We start from the raw sequence: 21,871 nt of genomic DNA, 5'->3' as shown, positions 1-21,871 counted from the left end.
GGGAGTCCAGTCCATAGTGGATCTAACATAATAGTGTGAGAGTCCAGTCCATAGTGGATCTAACATAATATTGTGAGAGTCCAGTCCATAGTGGATCTAACATAATAGTGAGAGTCCAGTCCATAGTGGATCTATCATAAAAGTGTGAGTACAGTTCATAGTGGATCTAACATAATATTGTGAGAGTTCAGTCCGTAGTAGATCTAGTTAATTGTGAGAGAGTCCAGTCCTTAGTGGATCTAACATAATAGTGAGAGTCCAGTCCATAGTTAGGCCAGCAGGAGATCATCTTGAGTGGAGACAGGTCAGCAACGCAGATATGTCCCCAACTGATGCACAGATGAGTGGTCCACCCTGGGTCCCGACTTTGGACAGCTAGCGCGTCATCTTTGGTCACCGAATCTATGCCCCCTCTCCACAAAGGAGAGGTGGGCAGAGCAGAAAAGAAAAGGCAGATCAACTGGTCTAAAAGGGGGGTCTATTTAAAGGGTAGAGTAAACAAATGACTTTTAAGATGGGGCTCAAATGCTTCTACTGAGGTAGAATCTGTAACTGTTACCGGGAGGGCATTCCAGACTACTGGAGCCCCAATAGAAAACGCTCTATAGCCGCAGACTTTTTTGGGGCTCTGGAAATCACTAATAAGACAGAGTTCTTTGAAGGCAAATTTCTTGCCGGGACATATGGTACAATACAATCGGCAAGATAGGATGGAGCTAGACCGTGTAGTATTTTATACTAAGTAGTAAAACCTTACAGTCACAACTTAAGTGCACAGGAAGCCAGTGCAGGTGAGCCACTATAGGTATATATATAGGTTTATATGTATATACAGTATAGGCGTAATATTATCAAACTTTCTTGTTCTTGTCAAAGGTCTAGCAGCCGCATTTTCCACCAACTGTAATCTTTTAATGCTACACATAGGGAGATGCGAAAATAATACGTTACAGTAATCAAAATATCTCTATATTTAGGCCTTGGTATTTTGCCTCAACCTTGAATGAACACTTGATACATATAATCACAGCAGTATGATGATTCTATGTGTCTACATTATAAAATTCTTGTTCATACTGCATTAATATATTCAATTGACCAAAATTGTATTTATTAAACAGTTGTTAAGTGGCACAAACATTCATGTCATATCCAAAACAGAAAGTGCAAGATTTTCAGAGACATTTTAAAACAAGCTATTAGTGCACTTTTGTGCATGATGTCACTAAGATGACATATCAAAACAACAATAAATTCAAGTGCCCTTTTTGTACACAACACCAGTACAATATTTTAAAACAAATAAAGTGCACTATAGTGCATGATTTCACACAATATATTTCAATAACTGTCAAATAAAAATTTGCTGCACAATAGGAAATCAAATAGCGTATGTCCTTTACTATGTGGTAGGTTACTGCGTACTTTATCTCCTTCTGTTTTTGACAATTTTTTTCATACGGTGTTGATCTGGAAATAGTTGCTTGGCCATTTTGTTGGTGTGGCACCGTACGGAGATGTTGACATGCGGAGTTTCAAGCACTCCTTATTCTCTAGCGGGTGACTTTTAAAGTCATGCTTCTAATTAGCATAGCAGTAATGCTACTTTTTGTAGCAATGCTTTTGGCGCATACTTGACATATTACGGTTGTCTGTTCAACATCTTCCCGCTTAAAGCCAAACCACAGCCAGACGATGGACTCCATGCTATTTTTCTTGGGAATTAGTTATTCTTACTTCACTTATTACCAGATTGTCACCTTCTTTCTCTCTTATTACCACTCGCACCGCACTGTTAGCACCACAGCTAACTTTACCCACGCTGCTACTAGGGATGTCCCGATACAACTTTTTCACTTCCGATACGATACCGATATTGTAGCCTTGAGTATTTGCCGATACCGATATCAATACGATACGATACAGGCACGAATCATACATATCTTTATTCCTTATTTTGTTTTGTAGAATGTTAGAAAAGGCTTGATAAAGTGATGTTACTGTTACTGATGTTGTAGTGTTAAAACAGAAAACAATAGTCAGCAAGAGTAGGTATAGGAAAAACTGACCCATTTATTATTAACCAATTGGTTATATACATTTTAACCTTCAACATAAGAGTATTACCTCAACAAATCCAATAAAAACCAAATGTTATATTTAAAGTGCAAAATAACCACTAATACCAACATAATTATACAATTGAAAAGAATAAATTAAAAATAAATTAGAAGACCCTGAAAAATAACCTAAATAAATCCAATAAAAAAAACAAAAAACGTTTTAAAGTGCAAACAATTCAAGTTCACTTCAGTTATTTTTTTACTGTCAGCATATGTTGGAAACAACTGTGGGCAGGGACAAAAACAACACAATATTGTCCACTGTCCAACTGTTCTAAATTAAGAGTTCACAGCTCCAGTTTCACTGACTGACTATGCCCAAAACAATGTAGTAATTACGCTTAGTCTTCACTGAAGAATAGTGTAAACACAATAAACATATCACTCTAATAACAAGAGCATAAAACAAATAATAATCAGTCAGTGCTGACTACCCTTACTACTCCTCCTCCTCCTTCTTCACTTTCTGCAGTCCGAGCATAATGTGGGGATTTTTTTTTAAGAAGATAAGCATTTCGACATGCTGTGAGTTAAAATACTTCCACACAGCCAACATCACTACACTTTCGTTGTTGTGATCACGTGGGCTGTGCATACTGGATCAGAGACTATCTTCTTCCGCGGCCGCCACCAATGTTAATTAAGGGGTATTGCCGCCACCTACTGTGTTGGAGTGTGATCAAACCAGTCACCTATTATAGAAGTGCTGCAGCGGCAAATGGACAGCTTATATCGGAGCGCTTATATCGGAGTTTTTAGATTCAGTCCGATAAAATCCGATATTCACTTTTTTGGCTAATATCGGACCGATTTCCGATATCAATATCGGATCGGGACATCCCTAGCTGCTACCTCTCTGCTCGGCGAAGGCGTATGACGTTACACATGCGACAGTATGTGACGTATGTAAGAAGGTGCGCTTGTTTATGTCCCTTGTGAGAAGGAGAGACAAGAACGAGTGAGAAACGCGTGAGAGCGAATATCACGATATAGTCATTTTCTATATCGCACAGAGACAAACCCGCGATATATCGAGTATATTCCAAATATCGCCCAGCCTGACTTGTGGACGCCATTTTTTTGCAGATTACAGTTGTTTGGTCCATGTCTATTTTTTTGTAAATCTTAACGGAAGTCAACCCAAGGAATTATGCTTTTCGCTTTTTGGCACCAACTCCTCTTTGGGTTTGTTGGTTTAGCTTCCATTGTGCCTTCCGTCTCAATGTTTTTATTTTATTTTCAGGAAGTACCTTCCGCACCTTCTCAGTGGCTTCTCCAATGCTAGGTAGGACTTACTCGCGGTTAAACAAACCAATGCAAAAGTAAGCCAATGTCTGTATTAATTCATTATCTTCCTTTAGCCCGAACCCATGTCAACTATGAGGTCAAGGGCGACGTCGCTGTGGTTCGAATCAACGACCCGAATTCCAAGGCAAGTAGTTTTTGGCCGGGGTTCTTCAGTTGCTGTATGAATTTCAAGTTTGCAGTTTATTGATTTGGTAATTCGCCTCGCAGGTCAACACGCTGTCGGTCCAAATGCAGAAAGACCTGACAGAGGTGATGGACGAAGTGTGGGCCAACAACGCCGTTCAGAGTGCCGTCCTCATCTCGTCCAAGCCGGGATGCTTCATCGCCGGAGCCGATATCAAGTAAGCGAGCGACTTCATTTACAGTCAAAGTCCTGTTCTTTCCAGGAAGAATTGAACCTCAAATAGGGCTTTGCGATAAAAGGATATCAATATATCAAGCAGTGTTGGCGCTAGGAATTTTCAAAATAGGGTCCCAGGGACCCCATCAAGTCATAAAAATGGGGTACCGCAGTACATTTTTCTGGTCCCACTTTTTTGTAATCATTTGAAAAAAATGATAAATGTATGCATTATCCTGTTATTTCTCACATTCTATATTGTTTTGAAAAACTTTGTCATAAACGCTACTTAATTCATAAACAAAATAATACAAGAGGAAACACATTCTTCATTCAATGACTGTAAATAACGTAAAAAATAATGTAAAAACACTTTATTACAACTGTAATTACCGGACTACAATACTTTTCATTCAATGATTGTAAATGATAATGTAATGTTTAAAAAAACAAGAGTATAAAGAAGTCATACTGTTCCATTACCTTTGTTCATACTACTGTCACAACTCAAATGCCAAAGAACTGTCCACACCTTCATATTTGTTCCTTCCTATACTGTATACACAGTTACACTATTTGATCTTGCACTGGTACTGTATTTGTTTACTGTACTTCTACTTGTACTGATACTTCTACCATAACTTCTGTGACTTATTGTGCAACTTAACCGTCTTGTGATTAATGTACATCAGAGCTATTCAATTGTTGTATTTGTTTGTATTTAGTGTATTAGATTCTGCAACTAGTGTTTGGAACCCACTGCACGCAATATCTGAAGAGCATGGAAAAAAGCATTTCACTGCGATGTAGTCTGCATGTGACAAACTTGAACATGTTATCCATCATCCATCCATCATCTTCCGCTTATCCGAGGTCGGGTCGCGGGGGCAACAGCCTAAGCAGGGAAACCCAGACTTCCCTCTCCCCAGCCACTTCGTCTAGTTCTTCCCGGGGGATCCCGAGGCGTTCCCAGGCCAGCCGGGAGACGTAGTCTTCCCAACGTGTCCTGGGTCTTCCCCGTGGCCTCCTACCGGTTGGACGTGCCCTAAACACCTCCCTAGGGAGGCGTTCGGGTGGCATCCTGACCAGATGCCCGAACCACCTCATCTGGCTCCTCTCGATGTGAAGGAGCAGCGGCTTTACTTTGAGTCCCTCCCGGATGGCAGAGCTTCTCACCCTTTCTCTAAGGGAGAGACCCGCCACACGGCGGAGGAAACTCATTTCGGCCGCTTGTACCCGTGATCTTATCCTTTCGGTCATGACCCAAAGCTCATGACCATAGGTGAGGATGGGAACGTAGATCGACCGGTAAATTGAAAGCTTTGCCTTCCGGCTCAGCTCCTTCTTCACCACAACGGATCGGTACAACGTCCGCATTACTGAAGACGCCGCACCGATCCGCCTGTCGATCTCACGATCCACTCTTCCCTCACTCGTGAACAAGACTCCTAGGTACTTGAACTCCTCCACTTGGGGCAGGGTCTCCTCCCCAACCCGGAGATGGCATTCCACCCTTTTCCGGGCGAGAACCATGGACTCGGACTTGGAGGTGCTGATTCTCATTCCGGTCGCTTCACACTCGGCTGCGAACCGATCCAGCGAGAGCTGAAGATCCCGGTCAGATGAAGCCATCAGGACCACATCATCTGCAAAAAGCAGAGACCTAATCCTGCGGTTACCAAACCGGAACCCCTCAACGCCTTGACTGTGACTAGAAATTCTGTCCATAAAAGTTATGAACAGAATCGGTGACAAAGGACAGCCTTGGCGGAGTCCAACCCTCACTGGAAATGTGTTCGACTTACTGCCGGCAATGCGGACCAAGCTCTGGCACTGATCGTACAGGGAGCGGACCGCCACAATAAGACAGTCCGATACCCCATACTCTCTGAGCACTCCCCACAGGACTTCCCGAGGGACACGGTCGAATGCCTTCTCCAAGTCCACAAAGCACATGTAGACTGGTTGGGCAAACTCCATGCACCCTCAAGAACCCTGCCGAGAGTATAGAGCTGGTCCACAGTTCCACATGTTATACTTATGTAAATGTTCACTTTCTGCTTTCCTTCGTGGATCTAAACTTTACCGCTGTCGCCCCAAAACCAAAGTTCTCTGGCTGACGAGGACTACTGACACATCTCATCTTTGCATATTTTACCAGAATACCCTTATGAGCTTTACATGCATCAAAACCAAGTACCCACTGTACTGTTTACTTTTAAATACCCTTTTTAGAGCTAAAATCTACCCAGATGACCGCTTTACTGCTGCCAAAAATGTATTTGAAGGGTATTTCAACAAGTAAACAGTACAGTAGGCACTTGATGTTGATATATGTAATTCTCATAAGAGATGGCTGGGACATGTTCGGCGGATGGAGGACGGACGGCTTCCCAAGGACATTATGTATGGCCAACTAGCTGCTGGTTCCAGACGTGTTGGACGTCCCTCCCTCCGGTTCAAGGACGCATGCAAGAGAGATCTGAAAGCGTGTAATATTCCTCTAGACAGCTGGGAGGCACGGGCGGAGAACCGAAATGTCTGGCGTCAAGCGGTTGGACGGGGTATTGCAGAGGCTGATTTGAGGAGAGGCCAGCTCGCAGAGGAGAAGAGAGACAGGAGGAAACATACTGCAAATACCATTGCACTGCAGGAGCGGGACGAAGTCTCTACACATGTTTGTGCAAAGTGCAACAGGGACTGTCATTCAATTGGATTGTACAGCCATGCTAGGCGTTGTCAACAAACCTGAATGTACCGTATCAACAAAACATCAAGTTAAAATGTGAAAATAATAATTAAATAAGTACATTTTATAATTACAACGTTCATTAAAACTGAAAAGATATTACAAATAATTGACTAAAATAAGATGACAAAACTATTAAAAAAAAAAAAACTATTAATAATAATAATAATTAAAGTACCATTACAAAAATAAATGAAAAAAAAAATTAAACATCAAATCGAAATAAGTGTCTGACACAACAGCGTAAATTAGCATGGTAATCTGTGACTAAGCTGCCAAAAAATTTTAGTAAAATATGCAGAGATGAGATGTCAGTATCAATCAATGGTCGAGTGGTTGGCGCGTCCGCCCTGAAACGGGTAGGTTGTGAGTTCAAACCCCGGCCAAGTCATACCAAAGACTATAAAAATGGGAGCCATTACCTCCCTGCTTGACACTCAGCATCAAGGATTGGAATTGGGGGTTAAATCACCAAAAATGATTCCCGGGCGTGGCCACCGCTGCTGCTCACTGCTCCCCTCACCTCCTAGGGGTTGAGGGGATGCAGAGAATAATTTTGCCACACCTGGTGTGAGTGTGTGACAATCATTGGTACTCCCGCAAAGGAAATCAATTTTTGGCAGGCAATCACTTTTTGGCACTACACCGGCAAATATAAACAAAACCAAGCAGAAAGCGATAATCAATTAAAAAAAACAAGCAAACCGGAGTTTTGAGTCTGTAAAAAAAAAAAAACCCGTCTCAGGGACACGCAGACCTCCGGAAACGAGGATCCTTTCTGATTTCAATGCATAAAAAGACACAAAACGTGCCTTAAAGCCAACATTGTCTATATTACGTGTCTATTGCGATTTATATTCACATACTTTTTTAAATGTTCTTATAATCAGACCATATTTTCAGTATATTAGGTGGAATTTTTACTTGAAATGTTTAGATTGCCTTCTGCAGTCTTCTTCAGAAGGGTCACCTTAACCCCAGTGACGTGTTACTTATCAGCTGTTCTTATAGGCGTGGCCAACCAGGCACACCTGTCAAGTCTACCTGGTTAGGCAACACGTCACAGTGGTCAGGTGACTCTTCTGAAGAAGACTGAAAAAGTACATGAATAAGACATATTGAATCGTTTTATCGCCCGACCCTATTGATTGATGTCACGCATGGATGATGGGAATCTGCTGCATTAGACTTTTACCGAAACACGCTTAGGTGAAATATTTCTAATCCTGTCATTAAAGATACATGTTGTTGCAGCATGATCCAGGCCTGCAACAGCGCAGAGGAGGTCACCGCACTCTCCCAAGAAGGCCAGAAGATGTTCGAGAGGATCGAAAAGTCCCCAAAGCCCATCGTGGCTGCCATTAATGGATCCTGCTTAGGAGGTGGCCTGGAGGTGAGAAAATCCTCATCATCATTACCATATTTTCCAGACCATAGGGTGCACCGGATTATAAGGCGCACTGCCGATGAACGCCTCTAGTCAGGTCTTTTTTTTTTTTGTACAAACGGTGCAATGGATTATTGACTTGACTTGACTTTATTTATTCATGCTTGCAGTGGAGCCAAGGCCACACTGAAAAAAACAGCTGAACTTTACAATTGATATCAAACAAACAACAATAAAAAATTAAAAGAACAAACAGTGCATTATTGGGTGCATTAAAGAAGTCATGTTTTGTTTCTAGATTGAAAACACTTTCTTGTGGTCTACATAACATGTAATGGTGGTTATTTGGTAAAAATGTTGCATAGGTGACGTTTTACACATCTTTAAGTCACTTTCTGACAGTCTCTTCAGGATGCGCCGTTTTGTTGCCGGTCTTATTTACGTTGCTCACCTCCAGCAGCGTTTTCTCCCCGTCATCTTTGTTGTAGCGGTGTAGCGTGCAAGGACGGGAGTGGAAAAAGTGGCAAAAGATGGAGCTAACTGTTTTAATGACATTCAGACTTTACTTCAATCAGTAACGGAGCAGCATCTCCTCATGTTTGGCTCACTGGTGCAACAACAACGCCCGAAATGTGTCCCGTGAAAAACCGTCCGACCGGAACTCTCTAATAACTAAAGTTCCTTGGGTGAATAATAGAACTCACTACACCAGTATGTTTTAGCCCTTCTGTAGCAAGATTACTGACAGATATAAATGAGAACTTTACACTACTTTATATTAGACATGGCAACAGCAGGGGATGAATGTCCCATAACAAGAAGATAGAGAAAAGTAGAAGCTTTTTGACTACGGTGTCATCACGGACTACAAAGGCAGACCCGTGCAAATTTGCAGGATTTATGCAGATCCCAAATACAGATCAGCAGGTACCAGAAGGTAAGAAAAGTTGCTTTTGCATAATATTGTGTAACAAAACTCCAGTTAATGTCTTACCTTAAATGCACGCCATAATAGTACTCCTATGTTGAAGCACAGTACAATCCATCAAGCGGTGCAGCTTCATACCTTACCAAAGACGTAGAAAAACATTTTAATATATTTTTGAGCCCCTTTTATAGGGTCCCTGGTTCAAATCCCACCTAGTACCAACCTCGTCACGTCCGTTGTGTCCTGAGCAAGACACTTCACCCTTGCTCCTGATGGGTGCTGGTTGGCGCCTTGCATGGCAGCTCCCTCCATCAGTGTGTGAATGTGTGTGTGAATGGGTAAATGTGGAAGTAGTGTCAAAGCGTTTTGAGTACCTTGAAGGTAGAAAAGCGCTATACAAGTACAACCCATTTATCATTTATTTGTATAATGGTCAACATTTTCAATGCAACATACACAGTTGCAGTCTACACGTATCTCTTGTGTTACTGCAATATAATTGGAGTCCACACGTATATCTTATGTGTGACTGCCATCATATTGCAGTCTACACGTGTCTCTTATGTTTGACTGCCATCATATTGCAGTCTACACGTATATTTTGTGCGACTGCCATCATATTGCAGTCTACACGAATGTCTTATCTGTGACTGCCATCATATTGCAGTCTACACGAATGTCTTATCTGTGACTGCCATCATATTGCAGTCTACACGTGTCTCTTATGTTTGACTGCCATCATATTGCAGTCTACACGTACTGTATATCTTATCTGTGACTGCCATCATATTGCAGTCTACACATATCTCTTATGTGTGACTGCCATCTACTAGTCACATTTATCATTACACCATGTACCAAATAAAATTGCTTCGACGTCGGGAAGCACAACCAAAATTAGTCCGTACAGTGGGCACACCGGGTTATAAGGCGCACTGTTGAGTTTTGGGGGAAATTAAAGGATTTTTAGGTGCGCCTTTTTATTGTCTGAAAAAATACAGTACATTTCACTCAACTCAACCCACTGTTGACTTTTCCAGTTCGCCATCGCATGCCAGTACAGGGTCGCCACCAAGAGCAAGAAGACGGTGCTGGGTACCCCCGAAGTCATGCTGGGTCTTCTGCCTGGCGCTGGTGGCACACAGAGACTCCCCAAAATGGTTGGTACTCTAGCACCATTTAAGATGATCATGACAATACAAAACCAGGCATAAATGTCCTAACATCTCACATCAATATAAATATGTTTGCTTCAGCTTGGCTTGCCCAACGCCTTTGACATGATGCTGACCGGAAGAAACATCAGGGCAGATAAAGCCAAGAAGATGGGGCTCATTGACCAGCTAGTAGACCCTCTTGGTAAACCAATAATATATTTCTCTCTTGGTAAACCAATAAAATATTCCTCTCTTGGTAAACCAATCAAATATTCCTCTCTGATTGTAGGTCCGGGTCTGAAGAGCCCGGAGGAAAGAACCATCGACTACCTGGAGGAGGTGGCCATCGAATGTGCAAGAGGGATCGTGGGCAAGAAGATCTCCCTGCGCAAGGAGAAGGGCACCATGCAGAGTAGGTATTACCGTATATTCCGGACTGTAGAGCACACTGGTATGTAAGCCCTACCCACTAAATTTTAGGGGGGGAAATATGTTCCATATATTAGCTGCATCAGACTATAAACCGCAGATACAGTATACACGCTTTCTGAAATGAGTTGCTTACACAGAATGATTTTGTAAATATTTATCTACATACCTTATTTGTTTCCAAATATTGGGCCCCATTCCGCAATAAGTTTCTAACTTTTTCTCCGTTCAAATTCATGACGTGTTCTTAAACGCCCAAATTGTTCCCACCTGCTGTTCTTAAGTTGCTGAATGCCAAATGGTTAGCGTGTGCTTGTCTATCATAATTTTGATATGAACACAACCTTATTTCCCCAATATGCATATGTAAGCTGTAGTCAGCTGGAGGCGTGTCTTTATGAAATTAAACAATGGATGTCCGCTAACTTTTTGCAACTCAACGCCAAAAAAAAAAGCCCTTATGTGGGCCTACCGAGGATGTCGTAGTGGTTCGTGTTGTGGTTTGTGCAGCCCTTTGAGACACTAGTGATTTAGGGCTATATAAGTAAACATTGATTGATGATTGATTGATAAACACCACTAATTCTGTAAGTTGCAAAGGTAAACGCCCTTAATTCCCCATATATTGGCACAATTCTGGCGGAAAAGCCAAACATCAACCACATGGAAAAAACACAAGCAGATTACAGAAGAGAAATTCGTATTATCCCGCGGGGGAAATACATAATGTCAAAACGTAATTCTGTGTGTGTGTGTGTATGTGTGTGTGTGTGTGCACGGTATTTTGAAATGTCTATATATTGCTCATTTTGTCTGTCTTTAAAGTTAAAGTACCAATGATTGTCACACACACATATTAGGTGTGGTGAAATTTGTCCTCTGCATTTGACCCATCCCCTTGATCACCCCCTGGGAAGTGAGGGGAGCAATGGGCAGCAGCGGTGCCGCGCCCGGGAATCATTTGTGGTGATTTAACCCCCAATTCCAACCCTTGATGCTGAGTGCCAAGCAGGGAGGCAATCTCGGTCCCATTTTTTTTATAGTCTTTGGTATGACTCGGCCAGGGTTTGAATTCCTAACCTACCGATCTCAGGGCGGACACTCTAACCACTAGGCTTCTGAGAAGGTTAGTAGGTCTGTCTTGTCTATATCTAGCTACCCATCTATGATATTAATTTAACATTAGACAATAGAAATTAGGGAACTTGTCACACTAATGAACAAATAGGCCACCCTAAGAGTGCTCTGGAGCACTCGTAGAGTTTGTTTTTACCTATGAACAAATCCCAGCGAAGAAAATATTGGTGAATATAAAAATCTCCTTAAAACTTCGTAAGTGGGCCTGAGAAAGACAATTTGTTCATAAGAACGGTTGCGGAATGGGGCCTTTTGTCTGTAACATGGCAGTAAAACGGCTGATCAAACAAAACCGAAGTCATGGTCAAGGACCCACTAGCTGCGGAAGCTAGCTCTCCAATCAGCTAAACAGACTCAATAACTCCACTTTGACGTTTTGGGGAATTTACTGAGGAATTTGTGAAACCGAAACATACAAAAAGAATTGCATTGTAAGTAAATGATACTAACAGACACTTGTTAACTTGTTAGTAGAAATGTCCGATAATATCAGACTGCCGATAATATCGCGCAATAAATGCTTTAAAATGTAATATCAGAAATTATCGATATCTGTTTCACAATTATCGGTACTTTTTAAAACGCCGCTGAGTACACGGAAGTAGGGAGAAGTACAGAGCCCAGTCACATAATATCTACGGCTTTTCTCACACTCACGTGAATGCAACACATACTTGGTCAACAGCCATACAGGTCACACTGAGGGTGGCCGTATGAACAACATTAACACTGTTACAAATATGCGCCACACTGTGAACCCACACCAAACAAGAATGACAAACACATTTCGGGAGAACATCCGCAACGTAACACAACAGAACAGATAAACAGAAATCTTGCAGCACTAACTCTTACAGGACACTACAATATACACCCCCCCACCTCAACCTCCTCATGCCCTCTCAGGCAGAGCATGTCCCAGATTCCAAGCTATTGTTTTGAGGCATGTTAAAAAAAAGAATGCACTTTGTGACTTCAATAATAAATATGGCAGTGCCATGTTGGCATTTTTTTCCATAACTTGAGTTGATTTATTTGGGAAAACCTTGTTACATTGTTTGATGCAACCAGCGTGGCATCACAACAAAATTAGGCATAAAAGTGTGTTAATTCCACGGCTGTATGTATCGGTATCGGTTGATATCGAAATCGGTGATTAAGAGTTGGACAATATCGGATATCGGCAAAAAAAGCCATTATTGAACATCTCTAGTTTTATGAAATTGCATTGTCCCCTTTGAAAATAAATTAATCTAATCTAATGCTAACGTTAGTTTGTCAGTGTAGATTAGCAACACTAGCATTGCTATGTTAGCTACATGCTAACATTACATTAACATTTTAGGTTTTTAAACACAAGCATAGCTACATGCTAACATTACATTTTAACATCATGCAAGTTTAGGATATTCAGTAAAGAAGAACAAAAGGGTCAAACCATCATATTGGAGTCTACACGTGTCCCTTATGTTTGACTGCCATCATATTGCAGTCTACACGTATATCTTATCTGTGACTGCCATCATATTGCAGTCTACACGTATCTCTTATGTGTGACTGCCATCTACTAGTCACACTTATCATTACGCCATGTACCAATTAAAATTGCTTCGACGTCGGGAAGCACAACCAAAATTAGTCCCTATTAGTCAGTGTAGATTAGCAACACTAGCATTGCTATGTTAGCTACATGCTAACATTACATTAACAAGAACAAAAGGGTCAAACTTAAAACTCACGTCCGTATGGTGAGTTGGCAGTGCTTGATTTTTTTTTCAAGATGTGTCTGGAAGCCTCTTCCTCCTCTCTCATTAGTGGAGCAAATAAGTGATGGAAGTCATGTCTGGTTCTCAAACGGACCTATAGACACGTTACTGGTTGAGCATCCTTTTGAAAAATATTTTTTGCACAATAGCGGGCTTTTTTTATTTAAAGAATCGACTTTCTCTCTCTGCAGAAATTCAAGACTACGTGATGAGCTTTGAGCTGGTGCGCAATCAGATTTACAAAACGGTACATGGTAAAGTCATGAAGCAGAGCAAGGGGCTTTATCCCGCACCGCTTAAGATCATTGAGGTAAGTGCAGCTTTTCTTTGAGTTGTTATTCATTTTGATGTCACATTCAACTTCCTGTTGCGTCTCTTGCAGTGTGTGAAGACCGGAGTGGAGCAAGGTCCCGACGCCGGTTACTTAGCTGAGTCGCAGGTACAAACTAGTCATTGATGTCGCTCAGCACATTCCTTCGCTAGGTTGATTTCTGTCTGAAAGTAACGCATTTGAAAGTCTTAGTGTAAAATTTGTTTGTCTCCAGAATTTTGGACAGCTGGCAAGCACCACAGAGTCTGCAGCCCTGATCGGCCTCTATCACGGTCAGGTCACGTGCAAGAAGAACCGCTTCGGAGCTCCTCAAAAGGAAGTCAAGTATGTGGATCACACCCAGGCCAGGCACCCTTTCATTCACACGTGCAACGTAGCCGACTCACAGAATGACTGTAATACGACGGCTCCTTGTAGACGGTTAATAACTGACATCATTCATAATAGGAATCAAATGAAAAGACCCAAAAAAATCCACAAGTCAAACCAACACGCATAGCATGCTCACTCGGCTGCAACGGAGCAGGATAAAGACGTGTCATTTAACTCGGCTCTCGCAAAAATGACAACACGAAACTAGAAAAAATAGCTATAATGCAGCAAAATAGAAATATGTCATTAATGACAGAAGCCCTCTTGCATGTAATTACACCGACAACCTTGCACATCAGAATGACCCAAGGTAAGACTAGAAATTAGACTAGACTCCATAAAGTCAGATAAATTGCAGCAAAACAGAAAACATCATATATTTAATGATAGCGGCAACTTTGCACAAAATAACAAATCTGAATGACACAGAGTAAGACTGAAAATAGTCCACAAAGTCAGATAGATTGCAGCATAATAGGAATTATAATGTAATTAATAACATTGGCCCTCTTTTGTGTAATAATGACAGCGGTAACTTTGCACAAAATAACAAATCTCAATGACACCAAGTAAGACTGGAAATAGTCCACAAAGTCAGAAAAATTGCAGCAAAACACAAAACATATATTTAATGAAAGAGGCAACTTTGCACAAATTAACAGATCTGAATGACACCAAGTAATTATAGAAAAAGTCCACAAAGTCAGATAAATTGCAGCATAATAGAAAATATAAAGTAATTAATGACAGCGGCCCTCCTGTGTGTAATTGACATTTGCACAAAATAACAAATCTGAATGACACCTAGTAAGACTGGAAATAGTCCACAAAGTCAGATACGGTCAATGTTTCCATACCATGTAATTAATGACAGTGGCAATATTGTACAAAATAATCAGAATGATTCCGAATAAGACTGGAAATAGTCCACAAAGTTAGAAATGTCAATAATGCAGCAAACTAAAACATCAAAACCTCCAAGATACCATGCCAATGTTTCCATAGCATGTCATTAATGACAGTGGCAGTTTGTGCAAAAATAATCAAAATGATTCCGAATAAGACTGGAAATAGTCCACAGTCAGATAGATTGCAGCATAATAGGAATTATAATGTAATTAATGACAGCGGCCCTCTTTTGTGTAATAATGACAGCGGTAACTTTGCACAAAATAACAAATCTGAATGACACCAAGTAAGACTGGAAATAGTCCACAAAGTCAGATAAATTGCAGCAAAACACAAAACATATATTTAATGAAAGCGGCAACTTTGCACAAATTAGCACATCTAAATGACACCAAGTAACAATGGAAAAAGTCCACAAAGTCAGATAAATTGCAGCATAATAGAAAATATAAAGTAATTAATGACAGCGGCCCTCCTGTGTGTAATTGACATTTGCACAAAATAACAAATCTGAATGACACCAAGTAAGACTGGAAATAGTCCACAAAGTCAGATACGGTCAATGTTTCCATATCATGTAATTAATGACAGTGGCAATCTTGTACAAAATAATCAGAATGATTCCGAATAAGACTGGAAATAGTCCACAAAGTTATAAATGTCAATAATGCAGCAAACTTGAACATCAAAACTTCCAAGATACCATGTCATTGTTTCCATGCCATGTCATTATTGACGGTAGCAATTTGAGCAAAATAACCAGAAGGATTCCAAATAAGACTGGAAATAGTCCACAAAGTCAGAAATGTCAATAATGCAGCAAACTAAAACTTTAAAGATTATTTGTCAATTTTTCAATATCATGTAATTAATGACAGTGGCAATTTGTGCAAAATAATCAAAATGATTCCAAATAAGACTGGAAATAGTCCACAAAGTTAGAAATGTCAATAATGCAGCAAACTAAAACATCAAAACCTCCAAGATACCATGTCAATGTTTCCATAGCATGTCATTAATGACAGTGGCAGTTTGTGCAAAAATAATCAAAATGATTCAGAATAAGACTGGAAATAGTCCACAAAGTTAGAAATGTCAATAATGCAGCAAACTAAAACATCAAAACCTCCAAGATACCATGTCAATGTTTCCATAGCATATCATTAATGACAGTGGCAGTTTGTGCAAAAATAATCAAATTGACTCCAAATAAGACTGGAAATAGTTCACAAAGTCAGAAATCATGTTACCAATGGCCAAGTGTGGGTACATGCTAATAAGTCGTTTGAGTCCACTTGGCGGCCATCTTTGTAGTCTTCCAGGTGATCTCTGGCAGCCTGTTTCAAGGTGTGTCTTCGCCCACAGGACTCTGGCTATTTTGGGCGCGGGCCTGATGGGAGCAGGCATCGCCCAGGTGACGGTGGACAAAGGTGTGCACACCATCCTGAAGGACACCACTGAGGCCGGCCTGGCCCGCGGCGAGCAGCAAGTTTACAAAGGGTGATTGTTGGTGTTTTAAATCAACAGCCGGCGTGTTTGTTTGTTTGTTGTTGTTGACTTTGTGGTGCAAACGTCCAGGCTGAACGACAAGGCCAAGAAGAGGAGCATCACAACCTTCGAGAGAGACTCCATCCTGTCCGGCCTGAGCGGCAAGCTGGACTACAGCGGCTTCCAGAATGCCGACATGGTGATCGAGGCCGTGTTTGAGGACATGAGCGTCAAGCATGCGGTGCTGAAGGAGGTGGAAGCGGTAAGTACCTCCACACCCACACATGCAGCTCTCAGTGCACGCCTCCAAGTCACTCTTCCTGTGCAGGTGGTCCCTCCTCACTGCATCTTTGCCAGCAACACCTCCGCTCTTCCCATTAAGGAAATCGCCGCCGCCAGCAAGAGGCCAGACAAGGTTTGACCGCCTTTTCCAAAACCCCTACCTCTAAAGCAGGCCTGGGCAATTATTTTGACTCAGGGGGCCACATTTAGAGAAGAAAATGTGTCTAGGGGCCGGTGTATATATTTTTAGGGAGACTAATACAAAACTTCACAATAATGTCTGATTGAATGCTAAAATCGTTATGACAGACCGCCTTAAAAAAACGTAATGGAATTTTACATTTTTCTATGAACGATAAAACACTGAATATTGACAAAATATGAATGTCACACCCTTTTGATTGACATATTTAACAATCAAGTGAAACTAGGGCTGGGCGATATAGCCTTTTTTTAATATGGCGATATTTTTAGGCCATATCGCGATATACAATATATATCTCGGTATTTTTGCTCAGCCTTGAATGAACACTTGATACATATAATCCCAGCAAGATGATGATTCTCTGTGTCTACATTGAAACATTTTTGTCCATACTGCAGTAATATATGATCATTTGAAACTATCATGCAGAGAAGGAAATCACAGCTAAGTCAATTGACCAAAACTGTATTTATTAGGGCTGGGCAACGATTAAAAATTTTAATCGAAGTTAATCGCACTATTTCTCTGATTAATCGTGATTAACTGCATTGTATACGCAAAGCCCAATAATGAATTCAAAAGTAGTGTGTAGTGCACCTTTATTGGAATATTCTCCCACATGAACAAAAGCGCCAAAACATTTGTTGTGCAAACACAATTTAAATCAGTCCTTGTTAAACAGTCGCAGTTAAATAGCATATTTTATGAAAATCAACTCAAAAAATGTAAATACAAACATTTAAGCTTATTGCCACTGCCAGGGTATTTAAGTTATCCTGTTTGTTATGGAAAATAAATATAATCTACATACAAATCTCTGAGCCACAATCATAACATCTGAACAGGCAATTTCTGAGGTAACAGCAGAAACATTTTTTTTTTATCAGGGTCTTATGTTTAAAAAATCTATATTGTAGGTAGTGGGCTGTTTTAGGGAATTTTTGATCAAATTATCCGTAGTAGCAATATTAATAATGTGTTTATTCTGCATAGTGCACTTAAAATAATTATGACCATATCTAGGAATTGATATGATGGGAATTTTCCGATTGTTTGCTTGGTGCTTTGATAAACTGAACGCATATACATGGTACTATATTGTGATGTTATGAACCAGGGAATAAAAGAACTACCCTACCCAGCATGCAACAGGAGTGACGAGCATGCGCGATAGGTTGTGTGTTGCCATGACGGCATCTTGTATGTTGTGATATGCACGCTCTGAAAGCAAACGTTAAGAACTCAGCCAACAGTCCTGGTCTGCATTATTCATAAATAGACAGACAACACATATACTCCGCTGCTTCACAGGCCGCTGGATGTAGCCGGCAAAGTATTCCCATGCTAGCTTGCCGGTCTAGCAAGCACGCCTCATTCAGTCCAAAACGGCCCGATCTATCCACATCCAGAATTGTCTGGCGGTCGTAAGTGATCCCGGAGTGACCACGCTGTAAGCCAGCCATGAAATCTGCAGAATTGTCCAGTATTTTTGCCAAATGTTCCATCTTTACCAAGAGCCCCTCGACGCCGGGCGACGCTATCTTGTTAAGAAAAGGCGTTAACAAAATAAAAGTATGTAAACAACATACGCAAATGTGCGATAAAATATTTGTCGGCGTTAATAGATTGATGAGTTAACGCGTAATTAACGCATTAATTTGCCCACCCCTAGTATTTATTAAAGTTATTAGCAGGTGACTTTTCAAATGATGCTACATATTAGCAGTAATGCTACTTTTGGTAGCAACGCTTGTGCCCCACACTTGACAAATTAAAGTTGTCTATTCGACATATTCCCGCTTGAAGCCGAACCACCGCCAGACAATGAACCCCCTGCTTTTTTTCTTGGGAATTAATTTTTCCTTCATTTGTTATCAGACTCGCACCTTCGCAACACTCCGCTAGCATCACGGCTAACGTTAGCCACGCTACTACCTCTCTGCTGGGCGAGGGCGTGTACGTATGTGACGAATGACATGACAGTATGTGACGTATGTAAGAACCTGCGCTTACACTCTGTGAGAAGGAGACACAAGAAGGAGTGGGAAGAGCCTGTAGTGTAATGCCCGCAGCTAAAAGCAACTGCGTGAGAACATATACTTGAATATTACGATATAGTCATTTTCTATATTGCACAGAGAAAAACCCGCGATATATCGCGTATATCGATATATTGCACAGCCCTAAGTAAAATGCAACAAAAATTCAACAAATATGAACGCAGGGTACAAAATAAACCCACCTGCTATCTTATATAACACTAAGCTTTAGAACTTTGTTGTGAAAAGCTCCTTCCGCGTCTGTGGAAACGCTTCCCGCCCACAATGCTTGGGGCCTCGTCTTAGCTGCTGTGACATATCGCAGTGGTTCTCAACCCTTTTTCAGTGATGTACCCCCTGTGAAAAATGTTTTAATTCAAGTACCCCCTAATCCGAGCAAAGCAACTTTGGTTGAAAAAAAAAGAGATAAAGAAGTAAAATACAGCACTATGTCATCAGTTTCTGATTTATTAAATTGTATAATAGTGCAAGATATTGGTCATTTGTAGTGGGCTTTCTTGAAGTATTTGGGAAAAAAGATATAAAAATAACTAAAAACTTGTTGAGAAAAAAAACAAGTGATTCAATTATAAATAAAGATTTCTACACATAGAAGTAATCATCAACTTAAAGTGCCCTCTTTGGGGATTATAATAGAGATCCATCTGGATTCATCAACTTAATTCTAAACATTTCTTCACAAAAAATGAAATCTAACATCAATATTTATGAAACATGTCCACAAAAAATCTAGCTGTCAACACTGAATATTGCATTGTTGTATTTCTTTTCAGTTTATGAACTTAAATTCATATTTTGTTGAAGTATTATTCAATGAATATATTTATAAAGGATTTTTTAATTGTTGCTTTTTTTATAATTTTTTTTAAAATCTCACATACCCCTTGGCATACCTTCAAGTACCCCCAGGGGTACGCGTACCCCCATTTGAGAACCACTGACATATATGACCATAGTAACTAGTATATCATCCATAAGCGCAGATTCCAACCATTGAAATACTTTGTATAATTGAAGACTTAGGGTTATTAGAAAACATGACTGCACATCATAATGGCAGCTACACTTTACATCTAAAAGATTAACAAAAATGTTTGGGAATGTCCGGCGGGCCAGATTGAAAAGCTTAACGGGCCGCATGTGGCCCCCGGGCCTTAATTTTCCCAGGTCTGCTCTAAAGGCCTTAGTGGCCACAGGCGTGTACAGCACCTTTTTTATCTCTCATTTCCAAAATTGGCTTCACGGTGGCAGAGGGCTTAGTGGGTCTGCCTCACAATACGAAGTTCCTGCAGTCCTGGGTTCAAATCCAGGCTCGGGAACTTTCTGTGTGGAGTTTGCATGTCCTCCCCGTGAATGCGTGGGTTCCCTCCGGGTACTCCGGCTTCCTCCCACCTCCAAAGACATGCACCTGGGGATAGGTTGATTGGCAACACTAAATTGGCCCTAGTGTGTGAATGTGAGTGTGAATGTTGTCTGTCTATCTGTGTTGGCCCTGCGATGAGGTTGCGACTTGTCCAGGGTGTACCCCGCCTTCCGCCCGATTGTAGCTGAGATAGGCGCCAGCGACCCCCAAAAAGGGAATAAGCGGTAGAAAATGGATGGATGGATTTCCAAAATTGTGTACACTACTGAATTGGGGTTTCATGGCCACTCATGTGGACACTTATGCTGCCATCTGGTGGTGTCAGAAGAGTATAACATACAATGGAATTCGGGGGGGGGTGGGAGTGTAAAAATAAGAATTAGCATTTCTAACCAATTATGGTGCCAAGCACCTCAGTCATATGTAACTTAGTTTACTTACTTAACACATGCTAACTGCTAGCATAGCAAGTGTTTTAGCTCATTTTATTTGCACATTTTTACCTACTTTTGTGGTAATAACTATTCGCATGCTAATTTATTATGCTAGCGTGCTAAGTTTTTTTAACCAATTTTGCCATAATACACCTCAGATTCATATAACTTAGTATTTGGCACATGTTAACTGTTGGCATGTCAATGTTAAAATGCTGACTTTTAAAAAAAAAAAAATTCAGCGTCATAACCTTTTACTTGATGCCTGTTAACTGCTACCGTGCTAACTTTTTTAGCTAATTTCACAGCTGCACACCCGAGTCGCATAATGCTAATGCACATGCTAACTTTTCTATGCATTTTTTTTTTGCTTTATGCCTCAGAGTCATATTACATGCCAACTAGTCACATGTCAATGCTAACATGACCCCAATTTTTCATGTGTGAGCAAACGCCAAAACTCCTTGAGCATTCAGTGGCGCACATGTGAGCGACGGCAGACGTGCACACTGTTATGTGCTTATCTTTTTATTCGATTTTGTGCGAGGCCTACATTTGCCGTGCGTAGAGGACGCATGAGCAATGTGCAATTGCACAGGCGTGTACTTTAGAGGGAACGTTGCTCTCAGCTAATGTTAAAATGCTAACTTTGTAAACAAATTTTCAGCATCATAACCTTATACTTCACACCAGCTAACTGCAAGCATGCTGACTTTTTTAGCTAATTTCACAGCTGCACAAACGAGTCGCATAAGGTTAATGCAAATGATAACTTTTCTATGCATTTTTTTTTTGCTTTATGCCGCAGTCATATTACATGCGAAATAGTCACATGTCAATGCTAACATGCTAGCATGCTAACGGTTGCAGGAAAAACTATTTGTAGGAGCCTAAATGCTGTTTAAGTTAATTTACATTTTAGGATAGGTGCTTTGTTTATTCAGTCAAAAGGGGACTATTTACTTTATTTGCATGATAAGAAAATGTATATATTGAATGCTTAGAGCAGGGGTGCCCACACTTTTTCTGCAGGCGAGCTACTTTTCAATTGGCCAACTTGAGGGGATCTACCTCATTTATATATATCATTTATATTTTTTTTT

General features: G+C 40.8%; 1 protein-coding gene across 1 annotated transcript in view; it reads left to right on the top strand.

The window, feature by feature from the left end:
* Positions 1-21,871, top strand: part of hadhab (hydroxyacyl-CoA dehydrogenase trifunctional multienzyme complex subunit alpha b) — a 38,546-nt gene that overhangs the window by 1,794 nt on the left and 14,881 nt on the right. The window contains exons 2-14 of the mRNA XM_061896236.1: positions 3,367-3,408; positions 3,485-3,555; positions 3,639-3,772; positions 7,775-7,913; positions 9,876-9,995; positions 10,092-10,194; positions 10,282-10,404; positions 13,516-13,634; positions 13,707-13,763; positions 13,870-13,979; positions 16,302-16,436; positions 16,515-16,686; positions 16,753-16,839. Coding sequence (XP_061752220.1) covers positions 3,367-3,408; positions 3,485-3,555; positions 3,639-3,772; positions 7,775-7,913; positions 9,876-9,995; positions 10,092-10,194; positions 10,282-10,404; positions 13,516-13,634; positions 13,707-13,763; positions 13,870-13,979; positions 16,302-16,436; positions 16,515-16,686; positions 16,753-16,839 — 1,412 coding nt within the window. The remainder of the gene's footprint in view (positions 1-3,366; positions 3,409-3,484; positions 3,556-3,638; positions 3,773-7,774; positions 7,914-9,875; positions 9,996-10,091; positions 10,195-10,281; positions 10,405-13,515; positions 13,635-13,706; positions 13,764-13,869; positions 13,980-16,301; positions 16,437-16,514; positions 16,687-16,752; positions 16,840-21,871) is intronic.

Source organism: Nerophis ophidion, linkage group LG03 (genome assembly GCF_033978795.1).
Source record: "Nerophis ophidion isolate RoL-2023_Sa linkage group LG03, RoL_Noph_v1.0, whole genome shotgun sequence".
NCBI lineage: Eukaryota > Metazoa > Chordata > Actinopteri > Syngnathiformes > Syngnathidae > Nerophis > Nerophis ophidion.
The sequence above is the reverse complement of the archived record's forward strand: the minus strand, read 5'-3'. Positions and strand labels throughout refer to the sequence as shown.